The 24,625-nt window shown below is 58.3% G+C and overlaps 11 protein-coding genes across 11 annotated transcripts; 6 read left to right on the top strand and 5 right to left on the bottom strand.

The window, feature by feature from the left end:
• Nucleotides 1–1,085: 1,085 nt before the first annotated feature.
• Nucleotides 1,086–3,896, bottom strand: BKCO1_3500058 (dipeptidyl-aminopeptidase b; the record flags this gene model as incomplete). The annotated part of the gene is made up of 2 exons (XM_020274805.1): nt 1,086–1,213; nt 1,280–3,896. The coding sequence occupies 2 exons, from the start codon at nt 3,894–3,896 to the stop codon at nt 1,086–1,088; spliced, it is 2,745 nt and encodes a 914-aa protein (XP_020129111.1).
• A 600-nt stretch (nt 3,897–4,496) lies between these two features.
• Nucleotides 4,497–5,171, bottom strand: BKCO1_3500057 (dna-directed rna polymerase ii subunit rpb7; the record flags this gene model as incomplete). Its single annotated transcript, XM_020274804.1, has 4 exons — nt 4,497–4,512; nt 4,567–4,736; nt 4,789–4,869; nt 4,923–5,171. The coding sequence occupies 4 exons, from the start codon at nt 5,169–5,171 to the stop codon at nt 4,497–4,499; spliced, it is 516 nt and encodes a 171-aa protein (XP_020129116.1).
• Nucleotides 5,172–5,812: 641 nt separating this feature from the next.
• On the top strand, nt 5,813–6,578 carry BKCO1_3500056 (uncharacterized protein; the record flags this gene model as incomplete). The annotated part of the gene is made up of 4 exons (XM_020274803.1): nt 5,813–5,845; nt 5,893–5,916; nt 5,989–6,048; nt 6,102–6,578. The coding sequence occupies 4 exons, from the start codon at nt 5,813–5,815 to the stop codon at nt 6,576–6,578; spliced, it is 594 nt and encodes a 197-aa protein (XP_020129115.1).
• Nucleotides 6,579–8,229: 1,651 nt separating this feature from the next.
• Nucleotides 8,230–10,327, top strand: BKCO1_3500055 (atp synthase subunit mitochondrial; the record flags this gene model as incomplete). The annotated part of the gene is made up of 6 exons (XM_020274802.1): nt 8,230–8,295; nt 8,493–8,659; nt 8,736–8,792; nt 8,848–8,968; nt 9,027–9,634; nt 9,688–10,327. The coding sequence occupies 6 exons, from the start codon at nt 8,230–8,232 to the stop codon at nt 10,325–10,327; spliced, it is 1,659 nt and encodes a 552-aa protein (XP_020129114.1).
• A 1,217-nt stretch (nt 10,328–11,544) lies between these two features.
• Nucleotides 11,545–12,681, top strand: BKCO1_3500054 (uncharacterized protein; the record flags this gene model as incomplete). The annotated part of the gene is made up of 1 exon (XM_020274801.1): nt 11,545–12,681. The coding sequence occupies one exon, from the start codon at nt 11,545–11,547 to the stop codon at nt 12,679–12,681; it is 1,137 nt and encodes a 378-aa protein (XP_020129113.1).
• Nucleotides 12,682–13,506: 825 nt separating this feature from the next.
• On the top strand, nt 13,507–14,229 carry BKCO1_3500053 (uncharacterized protein; the record flags this gene model as incomplete). The annotated part of the gene is made up of 2 exons (XM_020274800.1): nt 13,507–13,925; nt 14,088–14,229. The coding sequence occupies 2 exons, from the start codon at nt 13,507–13,509 to the stop codon at nt 14,227–14,229; spliced, it is 561 nt and encodes a 186-aa protein (XP_020129120.1).
• A 606-nt stretch (nt 14,230–14,835) lies between these two features.
• BKCO1_3500052 (bromodomain associated domain protein) lies at nt 14,836–15,672 on the bottom strand (the record flags this gene model as incomplete). Its single annotated transcript, XM_020274799.1, has 2 exons — nt 14,836–15,098; nt 15,168–15,672. 2 exons carry the CDS (start codon nt 15,670–15,672, stop codon nt 14,836–14,838), a joined length of 768 nt encoding a protein of 255 aa, XP_020129119.1.
• Nucleotides 15,673–15,910: 238 nt separating this feature from the next.
• On the top strand, nt 15,911–17,638 carry BKCO1_3500051 (transcription initiation factor tfiid subunit 7; the record flags this gene model as incomplete). The annotated part of the gene is made up of 1 exon (XM_020274798.1): nt 15,911–17,638. The coding sequence occupies one exon, from the start codon at nt 15,911–15,913 to the stop codon at nt 17,636–17,638; it is 1,728 nt and encodes a 575-aa protein (XP_020129118.1).
• Nucleotides 17,639–18,029: 391 nt separating this feature from the next.
• Nucleotides 18,030–19,129, bottom strand: BKCO1_3500050 (uncharacterized protein; the record flags this gene model as incomplete). Its single annotated transcript, XM_020274797.1, has 3 exons — nt 18,030–18,833; nt 18,893–18,990; nt 19,051–19,129. 3 exons carry the CDS (start codon nt 19,127–19,129, stop codon nt 18,030–18,032), a joined length of 981 nt encoding a protein of 326 aa, XP_020129117.1.
• A 1,559-nt stretch (nt 19,130–20,688) lies between these two features.
• BKCO1_3500049 (sugar transporter) lies at nt 20,689–22,801 on the top strand (the record flags this gene model as incomplete). Its single annotated transcript, XM_020274795.1, has 10 exons — nt 20,689–20,792; nt 20,863–20,899; nt 20,950–20,983; nt 21,034–21,137; nt 21,192–21,271; nt 21,320–21,396; nt 21,444–21,617; nt 21,669–21,735; nt 21,794–21,956; nt 22,031–22,801. 10 exons carry the CDS (start codon nt 20,689–20,691, stop codon nt 22,799–22,801), a joined length of 1,611 nt encoding a protein of 536 aa, XP_020129190.1.
• A 361-nt stretch (nt 22,802–23,162) lies between these two features.
• Nucleotides 23,163–24,277, bottom strand: BKCO1_3500048 (undecaprenyl diphosphate synthase; the record flags this gene model as incomplete). Its single annotated transcript, XM_020274794.1, has 3 exons — nt 23,163–23,253; nt 23,304–23,733; nt 23,785–24,277. The coding sequence occupies 3 exons, from the start codon at nt 24,275–24,277 to the stop codon at nt 23,163–23,165; spliced, it is 1,014 nt and encodes a 337-aa protein (XP_020129191.1).
• Nucleotides 24,278–24,625: the final 348 nt, after the last annotated feature.

The raw sequence follows: 24,625 nt of genomic DNA, 5'->3' as shown, positions 1-24,625 counted from the left end.
TTCGCACGAATCTTCCCTTGGACGTATATACTCCTCATTCGCAAGCGCCTTTTTCGGCTTACGCACAGCTTCGGGAACTTACTTAGGCACTTTTCCGTTCCTTTACTGGATATTACGACAACTTCTTGCGGATTCGAGTCTTTTAGTCAGAGTAGTTACATCACCTGGATTGCTTGTATCTCGTTCTTCAAAGAAAACCTACAAAAGCGTTGCATTCTGGCGAGTTCCGGGACGACGAGAGTTTCCTTGCCATAGCTGGTCTTTTCTGGATAGTACCCGCAGGTGTCCGGCTGTCTTTTCTGGGTTTCTGGATTCAGCATCGTACGTATCGGCTCTCCGGCGTTCTTGCTTTTTCAAGTATTCCAAGGCGAGAAAACAGCGGTTGGTCCAAAGAACACAAAGAAAGCACACGCTCGTGACGTGTGGCAAGAGTTGGATGAACGGAGTACAACAAGCGCACGCTCGTGACGTGCTGCGAGAAGCAAAGACAATGCACGCTCGTGACGTGCAGAGAGGAACAAACAAAGAAACGCACGCTCGTGACGTGCAGAGAAAATTCCAACAACAAGAGCACGCTCGTGACGTGCCGGGAAATATGAAAAAAGAAGAAGCGGACGCTCGTGTCGTCCTGCGAGAAAATCGGAATGAAAGCGTACGCTCGTGACGTACGGCAAGAGGAGGGACACCAGCGATTCACTGAGCTCGCACTTCTGCGCAGTGCTGGTGACCAGTAGCCGTTGCGATCTCATCAATTGATCGGGAGATGGTGAAGCGAAGACGAGCTCTTATACAGCCTTCAAATGCAACTGTTTTGACTGAACTCTTGAGTGCTCTTTTGGACGGTGATTGATGTGATGTGCTGAGATTCAAGTTGAATACTTTTTTCATAAATACAGTGCTCATGAGCCAGACACGCCAATCGTACGTACAATCACTCTTGCGTAGTGCACCTCATAATGTCCTCCAAGCGTGGTAGGTTCCAGTCTACATGTTCTACAATGGATCTCACAGACATGCACAAAGTCAAAACAGCCCAGCACCATCGTCCAGATTCGCAAGTAGAAATACAGTTGCAAAGGAACAGCCTAAGCTTTATAATCCAAAAGACTCTCGCCACCATCTCTCTCAACCACCGAACCTAACTGTATCGGAGCGGGGTCTTCTGTGCGCAGCCACTCGCCATTGAAGGCATTGATGAGCCAGGTGCTCAGCTCTGCGAATACTTTAGTATCTGTGCCGTCTTTCAACAGAAGGGGGTAATTTGGGAATCAAGACTTACTGTCGTACACAATCCTGTTCGCGTTGTGGAAATAGATGCTGTGATCTGAATCGGGGAAGACATGGACATCGTAATTCTCCACGCCCGCCACGTCCAGGCGATCCAACAGCCAGAGGCTGTTCTGCATGTGTACATTGTCGTCCGCAACGCCGTGCATCAGCAGGAACCTGACGTTCTGCGACAGCGCAGTCGCGTTGGTGATGGTGCTCGACGCGTAGCCGTCGGGATTGTGCTGCGGCGTATGCATGTAGCGCTCCGTGTAGATCGAGTCGTAGTAGCGCCAGTCGGTGACGGGCGCCACCGCCATGCCGTACCGGAACGTCTGGCCCGCATCCTGCTCGAGCGCCTTGAGCGTCATGAAGCCGCCGTAGCTCCAGCCCCATATCGCCATCTTCTTCTCATCCACGTAGGGCTTCGACGCCCAGAGCTTGGCTGCGTTGATCTGATCCGTGGCTTCGTAGTGGCCGAGGTTGCCGCGTACCACGGTGCGGGCCGCGCGTCCGATGAAGCCAGTGCCGCGACCATCGAGCGTAACGACAATGTAGCCGAGCGAGGAAGCAATGTAGGACGAGAAATCGACGCCGAACTTCTTCGTGACTTGCTGGCTGCCGGGCCCGTTGTACATGTGGAACAGGACCGGGTATTTCTTGTGCTTGTCGAAGTGCGGGGGGCGGTATTCGACAATGTTCAATTCCATGTTGTCGACCGTCATTGTAGAGTAAGTCGTGATGGGCAGCTCATGCTCCCGTGCCATCTTCGAGAGGAGATGATTGTCCTCGATCAAACTCTCGTAAGGCTCTGCAGCGCTGGGTGTGCTGACCACCTTCTGCCATGGAATATCAGGTCCCTGATACGACAGCAGCATAAAGCTTCCACCCGTGGAGAACTTTGCGTTGTAGTAACCTTCCTTGCCAGTATCCGTGAGAGCCTCGGTGCCACTGCCATCAAGCTTGACACGATACACGTGCCGCTGGATAGAACTCTCCTTGGTTGAGATGTAGTAGACATAGTTTTTCTTGAGGTCCACGGCAGACGGGGCATCAACAACTTCCCAGTTGCCCTGAGTGAGAAGAATGGGGTCCTTGTTGTCCAAGGGAGTGAAATAGCCAAGATGGTCGTATCCGTCGTGGATGACTGTATCGATGTACCCGTCGAACTGGCGGCCATTTTCAGGATCCGCAGGAATGAACGTGGTGGTGGTTGAAACCTCCATCCATCCTCCATCAAGCTCGTTTACGTTGTCGGTCCGGACCTTTGCGCCGGTTCTCGTTGCAACGTCAATCAAACTTATGGAGAGTAGGTCGCTTTCGCGGTTAGTTTCGCGGATCAGGACCTGCTTTCCACCGGCCCAAATGACTTCGGTAATGAGGCGGTCATCATCTGCAAAGTCGTCGGTGATGTTGACAGAGAAAACTTCGCTCTGAGCAACGTCGAAGAATTGCAGATGGACAATAGGGTTCGGTGCTCCGGCCTTGGGATATTTGATCTCGCGTACTTCGGGATAGTTCTCCTCACCAGGCGGCGGCTCCTTGCCACTGGGCCTGGAGATGAAGTACTGGACAGGGTACGTGGGAACCATTGATTCGTTGGTCCGAAGGAAGGCAATGTATTTGCCATCCTTGGACCACCATGTAGCGCTGTTGCCCCCAAAGACTTCTTCTTCGTAGACCCAGTCAGGCACACCGTAAAACAGGTTTTCGCCTCCGTCCTCGGTGATGGCGGTGACCGAGTCGGTATCCAGCTTGCGCAAGAACATGTTGCTCTCGCGTGTGAAGACAATGGCATCCGACTTCGGCGACCATGAGGCCAGCTGAATCCTGCTCTCAGGCTCCTTCGGGTCCAACGGCTGGGCAGTCTGCGTGTCGACGTCAAAGATCCAGTAACGGCCATAGAACGAATGTCTCCAGTTGTGCTCCCTCTCCGACATGACCAGAACCTTCTTGAAATCCGGGCTCGGCCAGACATCATGCGGCTGAACCCAGCGTTCGCCGACGTAGAATCCTCCGTGCTTCATCAAGACCGTCGCATTCTGCGAAGGCGTCTTGGAATCGCGGTTCCGCACATCCTCTACAATGAGGTACCCATCTTTCGAAGCACCTTTTTCCAGCAGCAAGCCGTCCTCACCATCCGGGCCGGCAATCCAGGACAGATCGTGGCGTTGCGGGCTCCACGCTCCATTCATCACCTGGTCCAGCGTGACTTTCTTCCCCGACCCTCTCGACGACGTGGCGAGCGGGTCGTGTGGCTTGGTCGATGCATGCTTGTAGGCGCCCTTGGAGAGGAATGCGAACAGAGCCAGCACCCAGCCGGCGATGCAGACGACGCCGAGAATCCACACCCACTTCCGCAGCTTCTTATCCGTAGGCCTCGCGCCATAGTATGGCCCGTCCTCGACGTCGAACTCTTGTTCATGGCGGCGCGACGTGCTGTTGAAGTCGGAGTAGGGCTCGGGCAGCTGGTCCTTCGCGTAGGCGCCGTTGATGCCCTCGAAGATGAGCGAGGTGGTCGAGTCGGTGTCGGCAGAAGGGCGGCCCTCGTCCTGTGACAGCCGGGAGGAGACGGCCTCTTTGGTCAGCGGCTGCGTCTCCTCGTCGTTTATGGCGCGCTCCTTGGACATGGCGGCGCGGGGTGTGTGGAGTACGTGGAGCTGCTCAGACGGGGTCGGCGGCGACGTGCGGCATTCCGGGGAGGCCCCTGGGCAAGGCTGGCGGAGCCGGGCGGGTTTCGTGCTAGCAAGACACGAGGCGCAGCAGAGATGAGTCTGAGCGGAAACGCGCCTGCGAGAGGCGAAGCATGATTGCTGTCCGGTCCCGCAGCGAGCGGCGCCAAGAAAAAGCTTTATTGGATCAGGCTTATTGAGCGCTCCATCCGGCCAACTACGCTTTCTTATTTCATCTGGCATCAAAGACCCCGCTGGGCCTTTTCGACTTTTGCTGTGGACCGCTACAAATTCTGCGGCCCAGGCCTTCTAGTCATGTGCAACTCGTATCCTACAGATTGCCACGTTTATCAAAAAATCGCGGCCGCTCGTGCGAATCTGGACAAGACAAGTGCTCCGCAAGGCTGCTGAGCCCGCATGTTGTACATGACCCGGATTCATCTGCGAAGGGAATGGCGCCCGCAATCTTGCACTACTGCGCAAAACCCACGTGCCATCCTTGCTGGGTATAGATTGCATCAAACCGTGCGACATCTTCCCATTGTTTGCTCCACGTACTCAGCCGCCAAGAGGTCTAAACACAGTCAGTATCAGGGCGGGTGCGCTGCCAGAAGGCTGGTGGACATACCCGAGATAATCCTCCTTGATCGTTGCGATCGCGTACATGTTGCCCAGCTCAGTACGGATACCCTTGACCTTGACGCGGATGTGCGTGCCCTTCTCGATGACTTGGTCCGCATTGTCTGTCCACTGCGGCGGCGTGGCATTGCCGTCGTACTTGATCGAGCTTGGGATCATCTGAAGCCTGTCAGTATCCCTCCCGGACTGTGCAAAGGCGCGGTCCACATACACTGGCAGCAACGAAGACGTTCAAAGGGCCCACCTCCACGAAGAACCCGGAGTCGACGACCGCTGACACTACGCCGTCCAGCTAGAGTTCCGAGTCAATTGCTGTACCGTCTCCCGGGCGGACCCGCAACTTACAATCTCCCCCTTGAACGGACGCCACACGATGGCCTTGAAGTGGACGTTGTATTCAATGTACCCCGTGCCGGGCAGCACGCGGCCCTCCGACTTGTCCTGCGAGTCCATCACGCAGATGATGTAATAGTTCTCGATCTGGATTCCCTCGACATCCTGCTTCAGGCGGTCCTCGATGTACTCGTGCACGTTGGGGCCCAAGAACGACGGGTGCAGCGTGATGGTGCGCTCGAGCTCGTGGAGGAAGAACATGGTTGCGGGTCGCGCGAGCTGTGTTGATGGGTCGTGTTGGGGTACGGCTCGAAGGAAGCGTGTTGTGGTTGACGCTGGGCAGCGCAAGAGCAATGCTGGGCGGTGAAGCCAATGGCAAGGCGTCGCGCTCGGCCTCGTGTCAGGGTAACGGGGCAGTGAGCGGCGGGGAGCGCGAGCGGGCGGCCGTTGGAGAGGGTGTCTACAGAACGCGGTGGTGTCGAGCTGCGCGCAAGGCCGTGCTCCGCCTATCCACTACGCCAACGCCGGTGCGCGCGCCGAGGAGCAGGGCGTAGCTTCGACCCTCGAAATCCGCCAAAATGAGCGACAGGGATCGGTCGCGACGCGCCGCGAGTGTGGTGATGCGGCGGGCAGGTTCGTAGTGGTTCGGTATTGGCGGGCTGCATAACGCGGACCACAGCACATGTTCACCCGCGGGCCGGAAACGAACGGCGCTCGCTCGCTTGCTCGACCCCTCCGCTCCGCCTGCCTCTCGCGACATCTCTACTCTTCCCGCTCGCAAATCCTCCTGCCTCGGTGCGCTCGCTTCTGCTTCTACTTAATGTAGCCGTATCCGCCTTTCGGGGTCTGTCTCTTTGTGCACCTCCTCCCCCGCCTTACCGGCCCACCTCCACATCTCCAACATGGCCTTGAACCTCGAGAAGCAGCTCACCTTCGTGCGTACCCGTCACCCCACGCGACACGCTTGTGCTGACCCTTGCAGTATGGGAGCTACCACCACAATCCCGTAAGACTCTCTTCCCCGCGGCTCAGGCCCAACTCTCCTCTGTCGGTACTCGGTGCTGACGGCGCATCCTAGGTGAACATTGGTGTTCACATCACCTGCGTGCCTCTGATTATGATGACGGCATTCCTGTTTGTAAGAGTCGCAAGCTTATCGCAGCTCTGGGCCCCTCTGACCTCCGCGCCCAGCTCTCAAACACCCCCGCTGTCGCTCTTCCCGATGCGCTGTCGATTCCGAACCTCCCGCTGAACGCCGGGACCGCCTTTGCGACGCTCTATTCCATCCTCTACGTTCTCATGGAACCAGTCGCCGGTGGCCTTCTCGCGCCCCTGATATTCGCCGGCACTGCGGCTGCCCAGCACCTCCTGGCAACGTACGGCGCCACCGCCAACTACTATGCCATCGGACTCCATGTCGTCGCATGGATTGCGCAGTTTGTCGGCCACGGGAAGTTCGAGGGTCGTGCTCCCGCGCTGCTCGACAACATCGTCCAGGCGCTTTTCCTGGCACCTTTCTTTGTCTGGCTCGAGGTGCTGTTCCACTTCGGCTACCGTCCGGAGCTCAAGAGCCGGATCGACAAGGCTGTTGAGCAGAACATCAAGAAGTTCAAGGACGAGAATGCGAAGAAAGCAGCAAACGGAAATGCGAACGGGAAGGCGCATTAAGGGCGACTTTTGTCTGTAATGTTCCGCCCCTTGAATAGGTCATGGCGGAATGCGCATTGCCCGATCAATGCGCACACCCACCCAGAAACTCGATAAGAAGAAGACCTACCGCATTATGCAATTCATAAGTGCATAGGATGGGGCAAGTACGTTGGTTGATGTCTTTTGGTATGGTTCTCAAGCCCTTGCAAATTTGTGAGAAGTGAGGTAGCCCCGAAATCGATTTTGTGAACAACGTTACAGCAGGCATTCATAGTTGTATATCAATGAAGTTGATTGACACACATTCTGCAGCAGAACATCGGGTTGATCTATAACGTACACAGTGGCGTACGAATTAGAGCACGATGTACCTGGCTCAATATCATGAGCAAGACATATGAACTACTACCTCAGCTGTAGTGCGACACTAGGCGGGCCGTTGCGCGCACAGGTAATAATGCGAGGTACATGCACGCGCCTGCATATTTATCTACATTTCAGCCAGTCATGCACCAGTACCACCGGAGTTTGAAAAGTTGTGCCTCACGGTCCTTCGCCAAAGGCTACGCCACCACTATCTCTACGATACCCTCCATACCCACCCCTTGCTACTTATTTCCTTCCGAGACTACTTCTCCCGACTCCTCTGTCCGCTTCATCATCTCCATCCACTTCAATACTCTTTGCCTTCATTGACCGCCATCTCGTACGCGTGGCCGTTCTTCAGCAGTACCAAGACAAATGCTCCGTTGAGAAGCAATTCCGGGCAAATCTCGCGGAGAGTCTGCATGCGTGGCGGAGCACGTCGTGGTAGATGAAAATGAGGTTGGAGGGCCTGTCTGAGTTGGCTAGAGCCGTGTCGACGGATAGTAGACAGCATTACTTGAGAGATTGGGAATAAGTGACTGTCTTGACCATATGCATGGAGTACGAATGAAACCGTTGAGAGTTTGTCTGGACCGGAGACTGCTTATAAACAGATAGCTTCTACCGTCCGTGCTTGGGTGATGCTTGTCGTCTACTTCATTTGATACTGCTTAACTTTGGAGGAGAAAACCCAAGTAGCGTACGGTATACCTATGTTAGAAGATTGGTTGATCTGCCAACTGCAGTAGCTAGATGCGTATGATGGTAATGTCGTAATGGTCAGTGGACCTGCAGTGCAAACTGTATGTGAGCAAAAACACCAGGCCAAAGCTCCAAAGCCGGAGGCTGGACGTGTTGAGAGCGCTTCCCCACCCGTTACAGATCCGGGGTGACGTGACTGCCTGCAGTGCATTTCAGCCGGGAAACTTCGGAGGCAGGTGCGGGCGCAAGGAAGAGCTGGCCGGGTGTCGTTGGGCGATGCCGGCGCCGCTCGATGAGCGTCACAAAGCGTACCAGGCACACGCGCTGGCTTCGCGCTTGCAGTGCAGCATTGCAGCAGTGTCCGAGCACTGGTGGCAGTGGATAAGTCGTGGGTTATGGGGGCGGGCGCGCGGAGGGCATTTCGTTCCTATTACTTAAGCGGTTTAGCGCATCGAGAACGATTGAGTGCCGGTGCCGTGCTGCAAGTTCGCTCTTTCCTCCCAGCTCCATCGAACCGCATCACCCTCTCCCCTCTTCTCCTCCTGCTTCAATCTCAATTGATAGCAGAGCTATCTAAAGAAGCTTTCTGAGCACCGCAGCCATGTTCAGGAACGCCCTCAGACAGTCCACCCGCACTTGCGGTGCGATCTCTGCCCGCAGGGTCGCGGTAAGTCATCCACCGACCTCGTTGCCGCCATCGCCCATCGCCATCGCCGCCTGCGTCGTCTCGGGCTGCGGCGTCAATCGCTTTCGATCAATTCCTCGGCCTGAGCGATGTGGTTGCGGCGCTGGGTTCCGCGTCGCATCGCGTTGAAGCTGTCCGCAACGAGCCATCGCTGATTTTTCCCGCTTGCGCTTCCCTAGGCCCGCACGACCCCGGCCGTCTTCAACGCCGCCTCCAACCAGCTCCGCAGCTATGCTGCCGACGCCAAGGCTGCTCCCACCGAGGTTTCGTCCATCCTCGAGCAGAGGATCCGCGGTGTGCAGGAGGAGGCCAGCCTCGCCGAGACCGGCCGTGTCCTCTCCGTCGGGTACGCGCTTCCGAACCACCAATTCATCACGACGCGACGGCAATGGGCAATGGTTTATCTGACAATGGGTGTGCAGTGACGGTATTGCCCGTGTCCACGGCATGAGCAATGTCCAGGCCGAGGAGCTGGTCGAGTAAGTCTTTTCCGGAATCGGCGCCTCTCAAAACCGCTTCCTAACATCCACCAAGGTTCGCCTCCGGCGTCAAGGGCATGTGCATGAACCTCGAGGCCGGCCAGGTCGGTGTTGTGCTCTTCGGTTCCGACCGTCTCGTCAAGGAGGGTGAGACCGTCAAGCGTACTGGCGAGATTGTACGTATTGCGAGCCTCAACGCCACTTTTTTGCCCGGCCACTAATGGATGATGCTAGGTCGACGTCCCCGTCGGCGAGGCCCTTCTCGGCCGTGTCGTCGATGCCCTCGGCAACCCCATCGACGGCAAGGGTCCCCTCAAGACCACCGAGAAGCGCCGTTCTCAGGTCAAGGCTCCTGGTATCCTGCCCCGTCGCTCTGTCAACCAGCCCGTCCAGACCGGTCTCAAGTCCGTCGACGCCATGGTGCCCATTGGCCGTGGTCAGCGTGAGTTGATCATTGGTGACCGTCAGACCGGCAAGACTGCCGTCGCTCTCGACGCCATTCTCAACCAGAAGAGGTGGAACAACAGCAACGACGAGTCCAAGAAGCTCTACTGCGTCTACGTCGCCGTTGGTCAGAAGCGTTCGACCGTCGCTCAGCTCGTCAAGACCCTCGAGGAGAACGACGCCATGAAGTACTCCATCATCGTCGCCGCCACCGCCTCCGAGGCCGCTCCCCTGCAGTACATCGCTCCCTTCACTGGCTGCTCCATGGGTGAGTGGTTCCGTGACAACGGCAAGCACGCTGTCATCATCTACGACGACCTTTCCAAGCAGGCCGTTGCCTACCGTCAGATGTCGCTGCTGCTCCGTCGTCCCCCCGGTCGTGAGGCCTACCCCGGCGAGTAAGTACTTCTGAATCCGAAGTGAAAAGCAAGGGAATATCTAACAAAGCCAGTGTCTTCTACCTCCACTCTCGTCTCCTGGAGCGTGCCGCCAAGATGAACGACAAGCACGGCGGTGGCTCCCTGACTGCCCTGCCCATCATTGAGACCCAGGGTGGTGATGTCTCGGCTTACATTCCCACCAACGTCATTTCCATCACCGACGGCCAGATCTTCTTGGAGTCCGAGCTCTTCTACAAGGGTGTCCGCCCCGCCATCAACGTCGGTCTTTCCGTCTCCCGTGTCGGTTCCGCTGCGCAGCTCAAGGCCATGAAGCAAGTCGCCGGTTCCCTGAAGCTCTTCTTGGCGCAGTACCGTGAGGTGGCTGCCTTCGCCCAGTTCGGTTCCGACCTGGATGCCGCCACCAAGCAGACTCTCAACCGTGGTGAGCGTCTGACGGAGCTCCTCAAGCAGAAGCAGTACTCGCCCATGGCTGTCAACGAGATGGTTCCCCTCATCTTCGCTGGTGTCAACGGTCACCTGGACAACGTGCCGGTCGGCAAGATCCTGCAGTGGGAGGCGGACTTCATTTCCCACCTCAAGACCAACGAGTCGGAGCTGCTCGGCCAGATTGAGCGCGAGGGTGCTCTCAGCAAGGAGCTCGAGGGCAAGCTGAAGGACGTCGTCACCTCGTTCACCAAGAGCTTCTTGTAAGCGGGGGGACCGAGGGAGTACGTTCTAATCTTCCCCATCGATTAGGGCGTCGCTGATGACGGTGACGTTTTTAGAGATGTATAATAGAGCATGCGTGACCAAAACGGCGATTTCAAATGGGAAACCCTCTAGTGCATTCTCGAGACCACGTCATCGCTGCGCGACCTGTTTCCTATGTTACCGCAGTTGATACACCGGCTCCTGGGTCTCGTGGCGGCGGATTTGGGGCTGCGATGGGCCAATGTATTTAAGCGCAATTTCATTACCAGTTGTTCAAAAAGCAGCCTATCCGTTTGCCCGGTGACTCCCGACGCTTTGACTGCTGGCTGATGCTGCTGTGCAAGGGCCACGGACAAAAGTCAAACAGCCGCCGGAGGAGACTGGGGTAGCAGCGAGCATTTCCTAGTTGGGGCAACGTATAATCCACAGCTGTAGGCGCCCGCAAGCTAGAAAAGAAAAACGATCAACCAGTGTAAGCGAGCATTTCTAAATCAGTCGGTCCTTCGCCCAGCGCCTCGCGCGCTTAGGACCACTTTCACCGCTTTCGCGCACTACTTCTTCTTCTCGCCTCGTTCCAAGGCTAAGAGCATCCTTCACCTCCAGCGCCCAATCTGACGAAAAGGCCCGATCCCAAGCAGCTACAAAACGGGCAGCCCAGCACGTCTTCGCCGCTCTTTTGCCGGTCTTTGCCGATAGCACGTTCACGTGGCCGCGTCTGCTGAGAGCGCAGTTGCTGGAGCAGTTCGTCGCTGGGCGCGAGACGCTTCACCGTCGCCTTGTTTGTTGGGCACGCTGAAGAAAGAAGGCTGGAACTGAGGCTCTGCGGTGGTTGGACTTCTCTCAAGGCGTCCACCTTTGTGTTGGTGTGGCACTTGCCTTCCTCTGCCACATTCGATCTGTTTGCTCTTCTCTGTCCTCTTTCCTGCTCTGCAAGCGGAGAGACACACACCGTCTTTGCAGCATCTGCCTTACCTGTCCGCAAAAGATCGCGCCGACACCGCCGCGAGAGTCTCATCTCCCTCCACGGGTCTGACCTGATCCCGCTATCAACAACATCTGATTCCCTCTTGGATTCGCGGACAGAACGGTACAGACTCCAGCTTATCTTGTTACTCCCGGACGAAGAAGAAGAAAGAATTTCAGTGTTGAAACGGGTATCAGAAAAGAAAAGAAAAAGGAAGCCGCCAGCGCCAGCCGCCAGCCGCCAGCCGCCAGCCATGGCCTTCACGAGACTGCGAAGCGTATACAAGAGACGGAAGGCAGGCGCTTCTCCCGAACAGCAACACCCTCCACGGCCGCGGACGGCACCTGCCACCACCGCCAACGCATCGACCTCGACGCCGTCGCTACTGCCGCCGCCGCTTCCTCCGCACCACCTCGTCGACACCGCCGCGGCCCACTCGTCGCTCGCGCCCGTCGCCAGGCACGCGCCGCCGCGCCACTTCGCCTCTGCGTTGGCGCTGGCGACATCGGATGGCATCCACGAAGTAGGAGGAGACTCGTACTCGTCTTCTCTCTCTTCGTCTTTCGGTGGTGGTGGCGGTGGCGGTGGCAGTTGGGACAGGGAAGAGCTCATCCGGCACATGCGCGACCAGCTCAGCACGGCGAACTCGGTCATCCGGTTCCTGCATGAGCACGTCGACGGGATGCGCGAGGATCGGGACCGATACCGCGACCGCGCCGAGGAGCTGAAGAGCTTGGCGAGGCTGACGCTGGACATGCTCGAGGGGGCGCACCAGAGGGAGTGGGATCTGTCTCGTGATGTGAGGAGGGTGAGGGAGTCGGCTGTTGTGGTGGAGGTGGAAGGGATGGGGAGAGGGGGGGAGGAGGAGGAGGAGGAGGAGCAGCAGCAGCAGCCGCAGCAGCCGCAGCAGAAGACGACGGCGAGGCGGAGGAGGGATTCGTTGATGCGGAAGATTGGGTTGGGCGGCAAGAAGGACGGGAAGGAGAAGGACAAGGAGAGGCCGGAGGTGAGGACGAAGCATGATTCGGCGCAGCCGCAGCAGCAGATGCTCGCTTTCCATGCGCACCCGACGCCGCCCTTGCCGCCCGACGACGAGCAGCTCGTCCAGCCCGTCGGTGTCGATCGTGGTACTGGCGCCGGCGTGGGGAGCAGCGGCAACGCTCGTCGCAAGAGGGGCCACGTCAAGAGCCATTCTTCGAGCCATGCGCGCCTGCGCGAAGACGGCATGCTGGCCATCCCGGGAGATGAGCTGGAGCGGCTCGTGCAGGCCATGGATCGCAACGTCGATGCGCTGAGGGAGGATATCAAGAAACTGGTGGACGAAGTCAACGCGCACAAGCACAACCCGCCGTATACCAGCTTATCGGACATTCCTCCTCGATTCGGCTGAGCATGAGGGGCGGTGGAGTGAAGGGAGGGTTCGATACTCGGATGAAGAGCATGGCGGCACGGAGTCTCCTACGGATAGAGGGACCAAAAAAAGATTTTTCAGTTTCAGTTGCATAGATCAGAGCATTAGCATGGCATCGGCGAACGTTTTTCAGGGGCACTTCTTTCCTTATACTTTAATAGACAGGGGTTTTTTGCTTGAAGATTTGTACATACGAACGGTCCTCTGAGGCATTTGTTGCTATTTGGAGCTTATCAGCGATTTTGTGTATTGAAGAAATATCCCTACCTTAGACGTTCAACAGACAGCTGACTTTAGGCTGAGACGTACGGGTTGCCTTACACCCGTGCACGTGAATACGTTTGCAGTGTCGAAGTAGTCCGCAAATCGTCACTGGCAGACGCGAACCAAGCGACGGGAAGCCAGACCCAACTTATAGCCAACTGGTCGTCCAACGACAGATACGCATGTCAGACGAGGCTGCGATAAGCAATGGGGCTTGTTTCGGGTTCTGGCGTTCTGGCCAATCAACCCAGCGTCCATTCCGATTTGGTTGTGGAGCGGAGGGGTGGGGAGGAGCTATCTACGCCCCGCCTACGTCATAGCCACCAGCTGCATCATCACTTCACTTCCAAGCAAAACTTCTGGTTCTACAGCACAACAACAGCCCCAGCTTTCTCTTCCTCCAAACTCTTCGCCCGAACAACCCCATACACGCCGAACACCTCACCTCCGACCTACACATCCCAATTGGCCTCACCAATCCCGCCACCACCGCACTGCAAACACCAAACCAACTCCCCCAGTACAAACAAACAACCAACCATGACCGACGACCTCAACCCCACGGGCCCCTCGCAGCCCACCACCGCCCAAGCCTACACCACCCCAGGCAACCCCGCCACGCACAACCCCGCCGAGCGCGCCGCCGCCGCCGACTCCTCCCCCTCCTCCTCCTCGTCGGGCCCCGCAGTCGTCGACCGCCGCGTCCCGACCAAGCAGACGACGGCCGACGACGAAGCGACGGCGTCGTCGCTGGGCCGCGGCGTGCGCAAGCCGGGCGCCGCGGGCGAGGAGGCCAAGGGCCTGCGCGACGAGGACGTCGGCCGCCACCGCGAGCTGGACGCGCAGCAGATGGCGGCGCCGGGCGAGGGCCGCGTGGCGGCGGCGGTGCGGGGCGGCGAGGACGGCATGAAGACGGGGTCGGGCGGCGTGGAGCCCGGGTTGGAGACGGATTTGGAGAGGTGAGTTAACTGGTTTTCTTTTTCTCTTTTTTTCTTCTTCTTGTTCTTCCTTGACCCTTTTTTGTCTCGTGGATGAGGATTGGAGTGGGGTCTCTTTTGTCTACGTTGTTAGCTGCGACTTGGAAGTGATGATGGGCAGCTGATTTGTGTTGTGACGTGCAGGAAGAAAGCAGAACAGGCGCCTTTGAGGGACGCCATCAAGGAGGAGAGGCAGCACAATGTCGACGTCGGAGGCGTGCTGGGACAAACAGGAGGACCGGCGAACCCCGTGGACAAGGACAACTACCCGAACTCTTCAAGCTAAATGGAGGACGAGAACCGAGAAGTGATGGAATGATCTCTTATGAAATGCATGGTTGGGAACGGAAAACAAACACTATCACTTTCTCCATGTAAAGATAATATGGCTTATGATATTTGACGGTCTTTATTGACCCGTATTGAAGCAGAAAGGACACTTTCCTTGATGCTCCATGATTATCCTGTATGGGCGGCCAAGCTGCCAGCAGAGGTTGTAGTACGATGGTCTCACATTTGCCCTTGACCTGTCCGTGTCCTGGCCACTACAGAGTAGGCCATTTCTAGCACTCCGTTCCCTTTACTCGCACTTTTCACCGACCTTCCCTTTGCCTCCCTTCCTGATCTAAAATGCCAGAAGGCATGTTTGACCTCTTCTGTGATGTCTCGGATAGGGCATTCAGTCCCGGCTATTCCTCCGTGGTGGAGGAATGTGTTTCCGGCAAAATTTGTGACGCACGCGTTAAAGGGCCTCAACAGACCACTGGGTATGCCGGGCAGGGTATTGACTTTTGTGTTGCGGTGTTAAGTTCACCGACTGTGATGGTTGCCTTCCAAACTCCGGTCGCTATGCATATATGATGTTTTGTGAGAAAACCCAAACGACAGAACCTCAACTCTCCACGTCCATTGGATCACCTTCTTCCTTCTCGTCGGGTGGTGATCTCGGCGCGGATTCGAGACCATTGCCGGCCGTCTTCTCGCTTTCCAGCTTCGCCGCAGCGACAGCCTTCTCTTGCGTGTGTTTGATCCAGTCGTGAATGGATTCCGGCGGTCCGCCTTCGATTCGAATCGGCCGGTCATCTGCAGGGATGCCCAAAACGGTGCCTTGAAATCTCGACTCTTCGCCCGTCTTGCTGTGCTTCTTCTTGAGTGCTGCATTGGTGTCTGGTCAGCCCCGAGAGCCTCCGATATTGACCCTCCGCATAGACGAAATAAGCTTACAGGTCAAATAGTCCTCTTTCACGGCGTTCGCGTCTGCGGCGGCGTCAAGGCCTTTTCCGCCCTGCGCGGCATCGCGCTCCAAGCCAGCAATTCGCATGATCTCCCTGTTTGCAGGACCGGTGATCCAATCGATGAACTCGCGCACGTCTGCCGTATCTTCGAGGTCCCGCCGGCGCTGCTCCTTCAACCGCAAGCCGTTGCGCTCGGGAAAGTCCTCGAGCGGGTGACGCAGGAGCTCCTTCCAGGCCTCCTCGGCGCCCGTCATGGACGGAACCAGCATGCCGGCATCGGTCAGGGCCATGCGCACGTCGGAGATGGCGGGGTCGGCATCGTTGTGGTTGGACCAGGCGTGGTAGGCGGTGCGCTGGGCCAGCAGCAGCATATACCGCGCGGCGATGTCGGATACGGCGTCGACGACCGACGGGCGCGCGCTGTGGTAGCCGGCGGCGCGCAGGATGTGGAGGATCGCCGGACGGAGGAGGGCGGCGTGCAGCTCTTGGGCCATTGCCGGTGGTATGCGGATGCGGTTTGCTCGTGGGGAGGTGGTGGAAAGCTCCAGTCAGTCAGTCCATTCCCAAGCGCTGCTCGCCCGCCCGCCTTGGCGCGTCCTGCTCCGGGCACGTCACCTCGCGCGTCCGCACTTTCATTGCCCGCGCGCCCTCCACCACCCGCCCGCGCGCCTGCCTGTCGCGGTGCCTGCCACTGCCCCCCATATCTGTCGAGAAACCAGCGATTCGCCCACCATGTCGTCCTCCAACCCGTCCAAGCCGTCCAAACCGCCCGTTATGAAACTCAAATTCGGCGCACCCAAGCCCGAAGCTTCCACTCCTTCGCCCGCCACACCCAGCGGCAGTGGCCTCAAGCTCAGCTTCAAGCCCAAGTCCAATGCGAACACACCCGTCTCGGAAACCGCTCCGAAGCTGCCGGCCCCTGCTGGACAGGCTTCGCCGGAGCAGCAGAAGAAGCGCAAGAACCCCAAGAAGGAGAAGGCCGGTGCGGGCCCCAGCGCCGCCTCCGCAGCGGGCCCTGCCGCCGCCTCCAAGCCGGCGAAAAAGCGCGCGCGCGAAGATGACGGCGGAGGCGCAGCCCTGTCGAAGAAATCGAAGCCTACGCTGTCCCTCAAGACGTCCGGAACCCACGCGCCACCTGCCCACGGGCGGACTCATTCGATCTCCCTCAAACTAAAGTCAGCCGCCCCGAAGACGCCCACGGTTCAGAGGATCAAGGTGAAGCATGTGGGCAAGATACCGAAGCGCGAGTATGGTGTGGGATACGACAGCGAGGCGGACGACGCGGAGCCCGACCCAGTAATCGAGTCGCAGTTCGTTCTACGTATGGCGCCTGGTCCCGATTGCGATTACATGCAGAAGGCGATTGCCGAGAAGAGGGTAGGCTTGTCTCCAAAGGAGGGCGGCGCCGACATTCACTTCCGCTTCTTCGACCGGGATGGCCGACGCTCCTGCATCACGATCCAAGGCCACCACTATGCGGCATGCATGGTGGACCTCCCGTGCATCATCGAAGGCATGAAGAGCTGGGAGAAGAAGAGCGGCTGGTACAAGACGGCGGACATATGCCAGATGCTTCTCGTCCACACCAAGGTCGACACCCCGGAGCAGGCCAAGGACGCCGCGCTGCCCAAAGAAGTCGACGACAAGACATGGCAGTACCCCCACGGCCTGACGCCGCCGATGCACTACGTCCGCAAGCGCCGCTTCCGCAAGCGCGTCAGCACCCGCACCATCGAAGCCGTCGAGGAGGAGGTCGAGCGCCTGCTCGAGGCGGACGACAAGGCGTCCAAGGCGGGCGGCAGCGCCTCGTACGACCTCATCGACCCGAACCGCCAGGAGCGCGACGAGGCCGGGTCGATGGTCGGCGACGAGGACATGGCCGACGCCATGGACGCCGAGGGCTACCTCGACGCCGAGGGCGAGGAGGAGGTCGACGCCGAGGAGATGGAGCGCATGCTCGCCATGTCCATGGACGAGGACCAGCCCATCACCAGCATCGAGGGCCCCACGCCCGGCAGCGCCTTCGACGCCCACGCCGTCGCCCAGCACGCGCTCAACTCGTCGGCGGGAGGCGGCGAGCTGTCGGCCATCACCATCGCATCCGGCGGCGGCGGCGGCAACGCCATGGTCGTCGGCTCGCCCGTCGCCGAGACGCCCGGCGCCACGCCCGGCGCGTCGGCCTCGGCCGAGCCGGAGACGGAGCAGGACGAGGAGGACGACGACGAGGATGACGACGACGACGACGACATCGACGAGGCGGCGCAGCAGGCGCAGGAGATGAAGGCGCAGCTGCGCGAGGAGGTGGCGGACCTCCAGCGCGAGGTCGAGAGCGCGCGCCAGCAGATGGAGCGCCAGAACAATCCGTTGCTGAAGCAGAGGCTGGCGGCCAAGTTCAGGAGCTTGCAGAGCGACCTGGAACTGAAGAAGGCGAGCTTGGGCGACGATGATGATGAGGAGTAAGCAAAAAAAAATTAAAATTGGAAAGAGCGGATGACAGAGTAATGGACTTGCTGTCGGGAAGGACTTGGGCTTTGGTTCGGGAATATTTTTAATTCTTCTTTCTTTGCATGGCACGGCACGGCATGGGATTGGCGTATTATGGGTAAGGGACACGTTCACGTCCCCCACGACGACTGGAAACATCTTGAAAAGCGAAAAGGGCAGGAAGCGTGTAGTTCTGTGGCCAGGATCGGCAGTCTGCATTTGTTTGCGGGAACAGATGACAAAAAGACAGATGCGAGAGAATCGCCGAAATATTCTTGCTAGGCTACATGCATATCATTATATTCGTGTATTTCATTACCGTCTGCGCTATGCTGTCCTCTTCGTCATGTCGCTCTAACCTCACGTCTTACATCTTAGAAGGCTTCGATCCAGGCTCGCCGACGACATTCACGAAGGCCTCGTGCACATGCTCGGTCAGGTCGCCCGCCTGCAGCGATCTGCCCTTTTCCTTGAAGGCCAGCCGCGAGCACTCGCGGGTGATGGCGCTGCCACCATACGCAGCCAGGGCCAGCAGCTCGCTCGGGCTGAGGTCGTTGTCGTGGTCCCACAAGCGGTCGAGATAGGCCTTGCGCCAGGCGAGCAGGGTGGCGAGGCTGCCGGTCAAGGTGTCGCCCTGGCCGCCAGAGCGCTTGTAGCCGCCCTCGCCGTCGCTGACGAGCGTGTGCTCGCCGTTGGAGATGAAGTCCTTGGAGCCCTTCTGGATGATGGTGATGCCGCCGAAGGCCTTGGCGAGGCGCTCGCAGAGGGTGGTCGGATCGCCGCCCTCGACGTCGATCCCTTTGCTCTTGGCCAGCCGGCCGAACTCGACGACGTTGGGCGTGAGGATGCACTCCTTGTAGCCGTCGACGATGTCGGGCTGCTCCTGCGCGATCATCAGGCCGTCGGCGTCCAGCACGAAGGGAATGTTTTGCCTTCGCGCCTCGCGCAGCACCCGCGCCGCCGTGTCCAGCATCAGCCGGTCCCGGCCCAGGCCGGGCCCGACGACGATGACGTGCAGCCGCGAGAGCATGCCGGTGACTTCGTCGTGGACGGCCTCGGCTGATTCGCCAGAGGCGAGGTTCTTGGTTTGCCGCATGTACGGGTGCACCATCAGGTTGGGCGAGTACGTCTTGATGACGGCGCCGGCGCCGGGCTCGCAGATGACGTGGGACTGGCGGTGGAGTTAGTACAACGGCTGCGAGAAGGGGGAGACGGCAGGGTGAAATGTACCATGTCGGCGCCTAGCTTTGCTGAAGCCATGGCGGAGAAGTAAGGTGCGCCGGTGTAGTCTTCGCTGCCTCCAATGACGGCCACACGTCCCAATTGGCCTGAGATGCAGAGTCAGAACAAGAATATTGGGATCGGGATTGGTTGCAGTCGGGACTTACCCTTGTGGAAGCTCTCAAGCATGGGTGGGATCATCTTGTAGACCTTGGAGAGGATCTCCTTCCTTGATGCGTTCGCCATGGTGAGATGATGGCTCGATCCGAATCAGCACGTGGGGTAAGGTCGGAGTGAATCAATGACAGCCTATTGCTGCGAGTGTTGTGGGCAAAGGTGAGGAAGTGGTGGTGTAAGAGTCCCTTCGTACAGAGCAGCTTTATCGACACGACTCAGGGACGTCATGGCGGGGTGGTCAAGCCACATGTGGCTATCATGACGTTCTGATGACTGCGGCAGCTAGAACGCGCAGCAGCTGTGGCACTCCCGCGTTAACGGTGCGCTAGTCTCGCGCCCCGACAGCTCAAGCGGGAAAAAAATTATTGAAGATTTCAAACAGATGGCTCCTGCGGTCGACACACACCTCCTCTGGCTGGCGGGTGCCTATCTACTCGCACGAGCAGTGTTGATCTCAGGTTGAAAATTCTGCGGCACGTCGCTGCGAGATCACATCCGAGTGTAATTTGCGCGTCACAAGGCATGAAGATGTAGTTTGTCCAGTCAAATTTTGCATTCCAAAGCTACGGGTATAGACTCTACAAGCTTACAAAAAGCACCCTTCAAAACCCAAATCCCTTCTGCATCTGATTTCGGACATGAGAAATCAAAGAAAACAGAGCCTGTCAGACGACCACCAGCACCCACCCAGCCAGACCGACCGAAGCCAGGCATCTGGAAGGGACGAGATCATCACCACTGCAGCCGGAGCCGCAGTACAAGGCTTCACTCTAGGGCGCCGGGGTAACAAATCATCAGCCAGGTTGGAGATTCTGTGGCTCTGGTAAGGAGCTCAGAAGGAGACGTTCACTATAGAAATGATTCTATGAGTCTGTTCGCGGAATCGTTAGCGGGATGTTCTCATCATGAAATCTTGGTAGCCGGGTGGCACTTACAAAGTCGACTGAAGATTGGAGAGGTGCGCAGGTCTGGCGAAAATTTATACACTCCCAAAGCGCGCTAACGCTAAGCGAGATGCCGACCGCCGACGACGACGACCGGCCAAACGCCGGCGGAGCGGGAGGAGCATGCGCGTCGCGGCAGCTGCGCCGAAGTCGAGGCCGCCTGCGCGTCCGTAGCTCTCTCCGCACCACGCCCATGCCTGATGCCTGATGCCACCCCTCACGCCCGCACTGCCGCCCGCCCATCTGCTGCACGATTCCTAGCCGTGCCCGATGCCGACACCTGCTTGCCTTGCTGCGTAGCGCCGAGGATTTCCCCGAACGGCCCCCCGGACTTGCACGCAGCCCCAGTTCTCCGCGTTCCACTGCAGCAGCACGGTCACGCTTCCCCGCAGGCTCCGGGGCTGGCGCTTGATGTGGACTGGCCTACTCCAAACGTTACTTTTCCTAGCCACCTGCTTCGGGACATCTGTCGCCTAAGCTCATACTCAAATGCCGAGCACCGCAAATGCCAGACTAGATCTCTCAGCCTGCTTGCAGGAGATCGACATCACTTACAACCAGGGCGGATACTTTTCCGTCGGCTTGCCGTCTTTATACATAATGGATGATCATCATGCGAAACCCTAGTGCTGTTGTCTCTTCTGCATCCTCGTCCTTTCTCCTGGAAGTTCTCGGCCCACTGTGATGGCTCCTCGCATCCTTGAGCGCAATGCGGCTGACAAGGCCAGCGCCATGTCATTCAGGCAGCGTATGGCCCTGTTCACGCCTGCCGTAGCTTTTGTCACCATGTAAGCTTCGATGGGAGGGTGTCTAGCCACCCGATCCATAATGCCTGACCGTGCCTTTCCCCGCTTGCAGATACACGAGCGCTGCCATGTTCAATTTTGGCTACGATGTACGCTCAGCCATGACCTCGACGCGTACGTAATACCTAACACATGTCAGGTTGGCGTTTTCAGTGGTCTTCAGGCCATGGGCCGTGAGTAACTGTTTTCCATGGAAAGACACTCAGAAACTGACGAGCCACAGCATTCAAGAAAAGATTCGGAAAGTGCGACGCAGATGGCACTTGCAGTATACCGTCCTACCTCTCTTCGGTCATGAACTCGACGCCGTATCTTGGAAAGCTCCTTGTAGCCCTCCCGAGTCCCTCGCGTATTGGCCTACGCCTGACGTCTTTGCGATAGGGAACTTGGGTCGCCGCTCCTTTGGCTGAGCGGTTCGGCAGAAAGAAGAGTTTACTCTTCATCGCCGTTTGCTCAATCATGTTAGTTCCTCGATGTCGCCCGCCTTTCAATATACTTATGGTATGAAGTGGCACGGTACTACAGATTGCTGCCACCACTGCAGCGCAATTTACAGTTGGGCGCATAACATGCTACTTTATGACCGGTAATAGACGCTATCCAACCACATCATCCGACTGCTAATGTTGCCAGGCATATGCATGTTGATGATCCCATCATACCTCGCTGAGACTGCGCCACAAGAGCTACGCGGGCTCATTGGAGGCCAGGTCCAAATCCAGATCATGTTCTCCCAGGTCATCGCTAATCTCATCAACTATGGGACCAAGCAGTTGGACACTGATGCTTGCTGGATGATACCCCTCGGTATATCGTCCCAATTTTAACACGTCACTTCTCGAACTGATTATTGTTCAGCCATCCAATTCGTGATGCCTTCTATCCTCATAGCAGCGTATCCCTTCCTGGTCGAATCTCCAAGATGGTAAACATACCGGCTGCATAAAGAAGAACGATTCCGAAAGGCTAATCTCCTCTCACAGGCTCATAAGCCGTGGCAATACGGAGGCCGCATCCGCCGCACTGCGCAAGCTCCGCAAGAACACCGATCCGCAGACCCTTGCCGAGGAACTGAGCGTCATGCTCTACGCGCGAACCAACGAGGGCAAAGGCGGCTGGACCGAAGTCTTCACAGGCACGAACAAGGTAAGCATCCACTCAACCATGCCCACCATCATTCACCACCCACAACCACTAACGCGCATCTCCCCTCTCACCAGCGCCGCGCCGGCATCGCCATCCTCGGCATGCTCGCCCAGCAGCTCTCGGGCCAGATCTTCACCTCGCAATACGGCGTGCTCTTCTACCAACAACAAGGCTACACCAACTCGTTCGCGCTGGGCATCTGCTACACGACGCTCCAATTCGTCACCGCGCTGACCACCTCGCTCATCGTCGACCGGGTGGGCCGACGTCCGCTCCTCCTCCTCGGTGGCCTCGCGCAAGCCACCTTCCTCTACCTCGTCGGCGGGCTCGGCACGATCTCACGACCGAACCGGGCGGAAAAAGACGCGCTCGTGGCGGGGCTGATGCTGTTCGGCGTGAGCTTCGGGCTGACGTGGGCGCCGCTCAGCTACATCACCATGGCGGAGGCGCCGGCGCGGCGCGTGGCGGAGAAGACGGCCATGCTCGCCAACTCCGTGTCCATCGCGTGCGCCTTCGCCATCAGCTTCTCCGTGCCCTACCTCGTCAACGCCGACTACGCCGGCCTCGGCGCCCGCGTCGGCTTCCTGTACGGCAGCACCGCCGTCGCCGTCACCGCCCTGTGCTGGCTGTTCGTGCCCGAGATGAAGGGCCGCAGCCTGGAGGAGCTGGACGCGCTGTTTGAGTTGGGGACGGCCACGAGGGCGTTTGGGAGCGCGGTCGTGCGCGTGGCTGGTGGTGGTGGTGGTGGTGGACGAGGAGAGGGCGAGGACGGTGATGGGTTGGAAGTGGGCGCGGGGTCGGGGAAGGCGGGCAAGCTTGTTGTGGAGCAGGTGGAGAGGGCGTAATTGTTGGTTGGGGGCGAGTGGGGCGGCGGTTTCCGGGTCGTATCATGCATGCAGTATTGACGGACAATCATGTGGGTCGTTTTGAAGACTAAGGGTATTGGAAGCTCTCTTGAAAGAATAAGACGCTTGAAATTAGAAAAGTGTCTCGCTCTATTTGAATCCTCCCGTAGAGGAGGGATTCAGGGTATCTATCAGAAGATACAATGCTTAGAAAGAAAACCTGATGTATGACAGGTGCTTGAGCCGAAGTGCCCCAGCTCCAATACCAGGAACACCTCTATCGAAATAAGAATGCAGCCCTTCTTGTTTTTGCTTGAAAGGACCAAGTATGGACAGCCAATCCGTGGCCCTGCTTGGAACTCTACCGACCAAGCCGCATCTGGGCCTTCGCGAATTTATGCAATCCACGTAGAAACGTCTGGTAGCTGACGCTTGAGGTGTCTGGTGTGTGGCTGGTTGCTGTTAGCTGCTGCCAGAGCAGACGGGTTCTGGCCAGACTTACTAGATCTCCGTCAACCGGATCTGCCACGGTGGATAGCCCTTGAGCTCGACTCTCGGACCAAACATTATCAGCAGATCCGGCTCACCCATGACACTCTCGGTGATCTCGGCATCAATCAGCTCCATGGAAATATCAGACGGCGCGAGCTTGTCACGCTGCGACATCTCGGTGAGTGTCTTTGTCAAATCAACAAGGGTGCTGCGTCCGTCCTCGGCGCTGAGAAGAAGGATGGTCAAATGCGGGAGAGGAGCACGGTCATTGGCATCATGAGGCGACGCGGCGGCGGGTTCAGGAGGTGTGGCAGGAGGGCTGAAAGACGGAAGGTTCGGGGCGCGGAGGGAGAGAGTGGGCTTCTTCTCAGCGCCAAAGTAGGACTCCAGCCTTTGGGAGATTGCACGGTGGGTGGCCGGGAGGTAGTTCTTCAGGATGCCTGTCGCGGGATGTTCAGAGAAGTCTCAGCAATGCTCGACGGCGTACGTACCCGTCTTCTCATAGACGCTCAGCGCAGGAATGCCGGCACTGGCGCACCACGAAGCGACCTCGCTGATATCATCGACCAATCCCTCCAGGCCTGCCCCGCGTTGCTCGTGGTCGTTGAAGTCCAGGACAATGCTCAGGTGCTGGGGCAGCTTGTCGAGGTGCTTGACGTCCTTCTGTATAAGCTCGGGTGCGCGGTGGTGGTAGTACATGAGGGCCCATATGCGGTCGCCGACGGCATGGTAGGCAGTTCGCAGGCGTATGTAGAGCGAAAAGAGGGCTAGGATGACGAGGTGGGTGCTGAGGTAGAGCTTGTGGGTGAGAAACTGGCGGACGGGCTTCTTGCGGCGGTCGTCTTGCGACGGAGCGCGGGCGGACTCGGTCGAGGGGTTCGCGCTCGCGGGACTGGAGGGCAGGTAGGGCTTGAGGAGAGCCTCGCGTTCGCGGGCACTCAGCGCGCTGTTCCGAAGCGCAGCGGATTCGCGGAGGCCGACCATGGCGGCGTGGCGGCGTGGAGACAGACGGGCGAGTCGCGGAGGTTGGCACGGCGCTGCTGCACAGGAGAGCGGAGACGGGGGGCGGGAGGATCAGTGTCTGTGCATGGGGGCGCGCGGGTCACGCCAGTATAATATCGGCAGCGTGAAAGTGTTGAGGCGTCGTCAGAGCAGCAGGCGCAGAAGGCTCGGGGCGGGAGGGCGGCAGAGCGGCGGCAAAGCGGCAGCGGCAGCCCTACGCGACGCACGGCTATGATGTGGCCTGTGGCTCAACCCGTACCCGTCACTGGGCTTAACTTGGCCGACATGGATGGCCGTCCAGACCTCCGTCGCTCCAGCTCCCGTCCCTCC

The sequence above is a fragment of the Diplodia corticola genome (assembly GCF_001883845.1).
Source record: "Diplodia corticola strain CBS 112549 chromosome Unknown scaffold35, whole genome shotgun sequence".
Lineage (NCBI taxonomy): Eukaryota > Fungi > Ascomycota > Dothideomycetes > Botryosphaeriales > Botryosphaeriaceae > Diplodia > Diplodia corticola.
The sequence above is the reverse complement of the archived record's forward strand: the minus strand, read 5'-3'. Positions and strand labels throughout refer to the sequence as shown.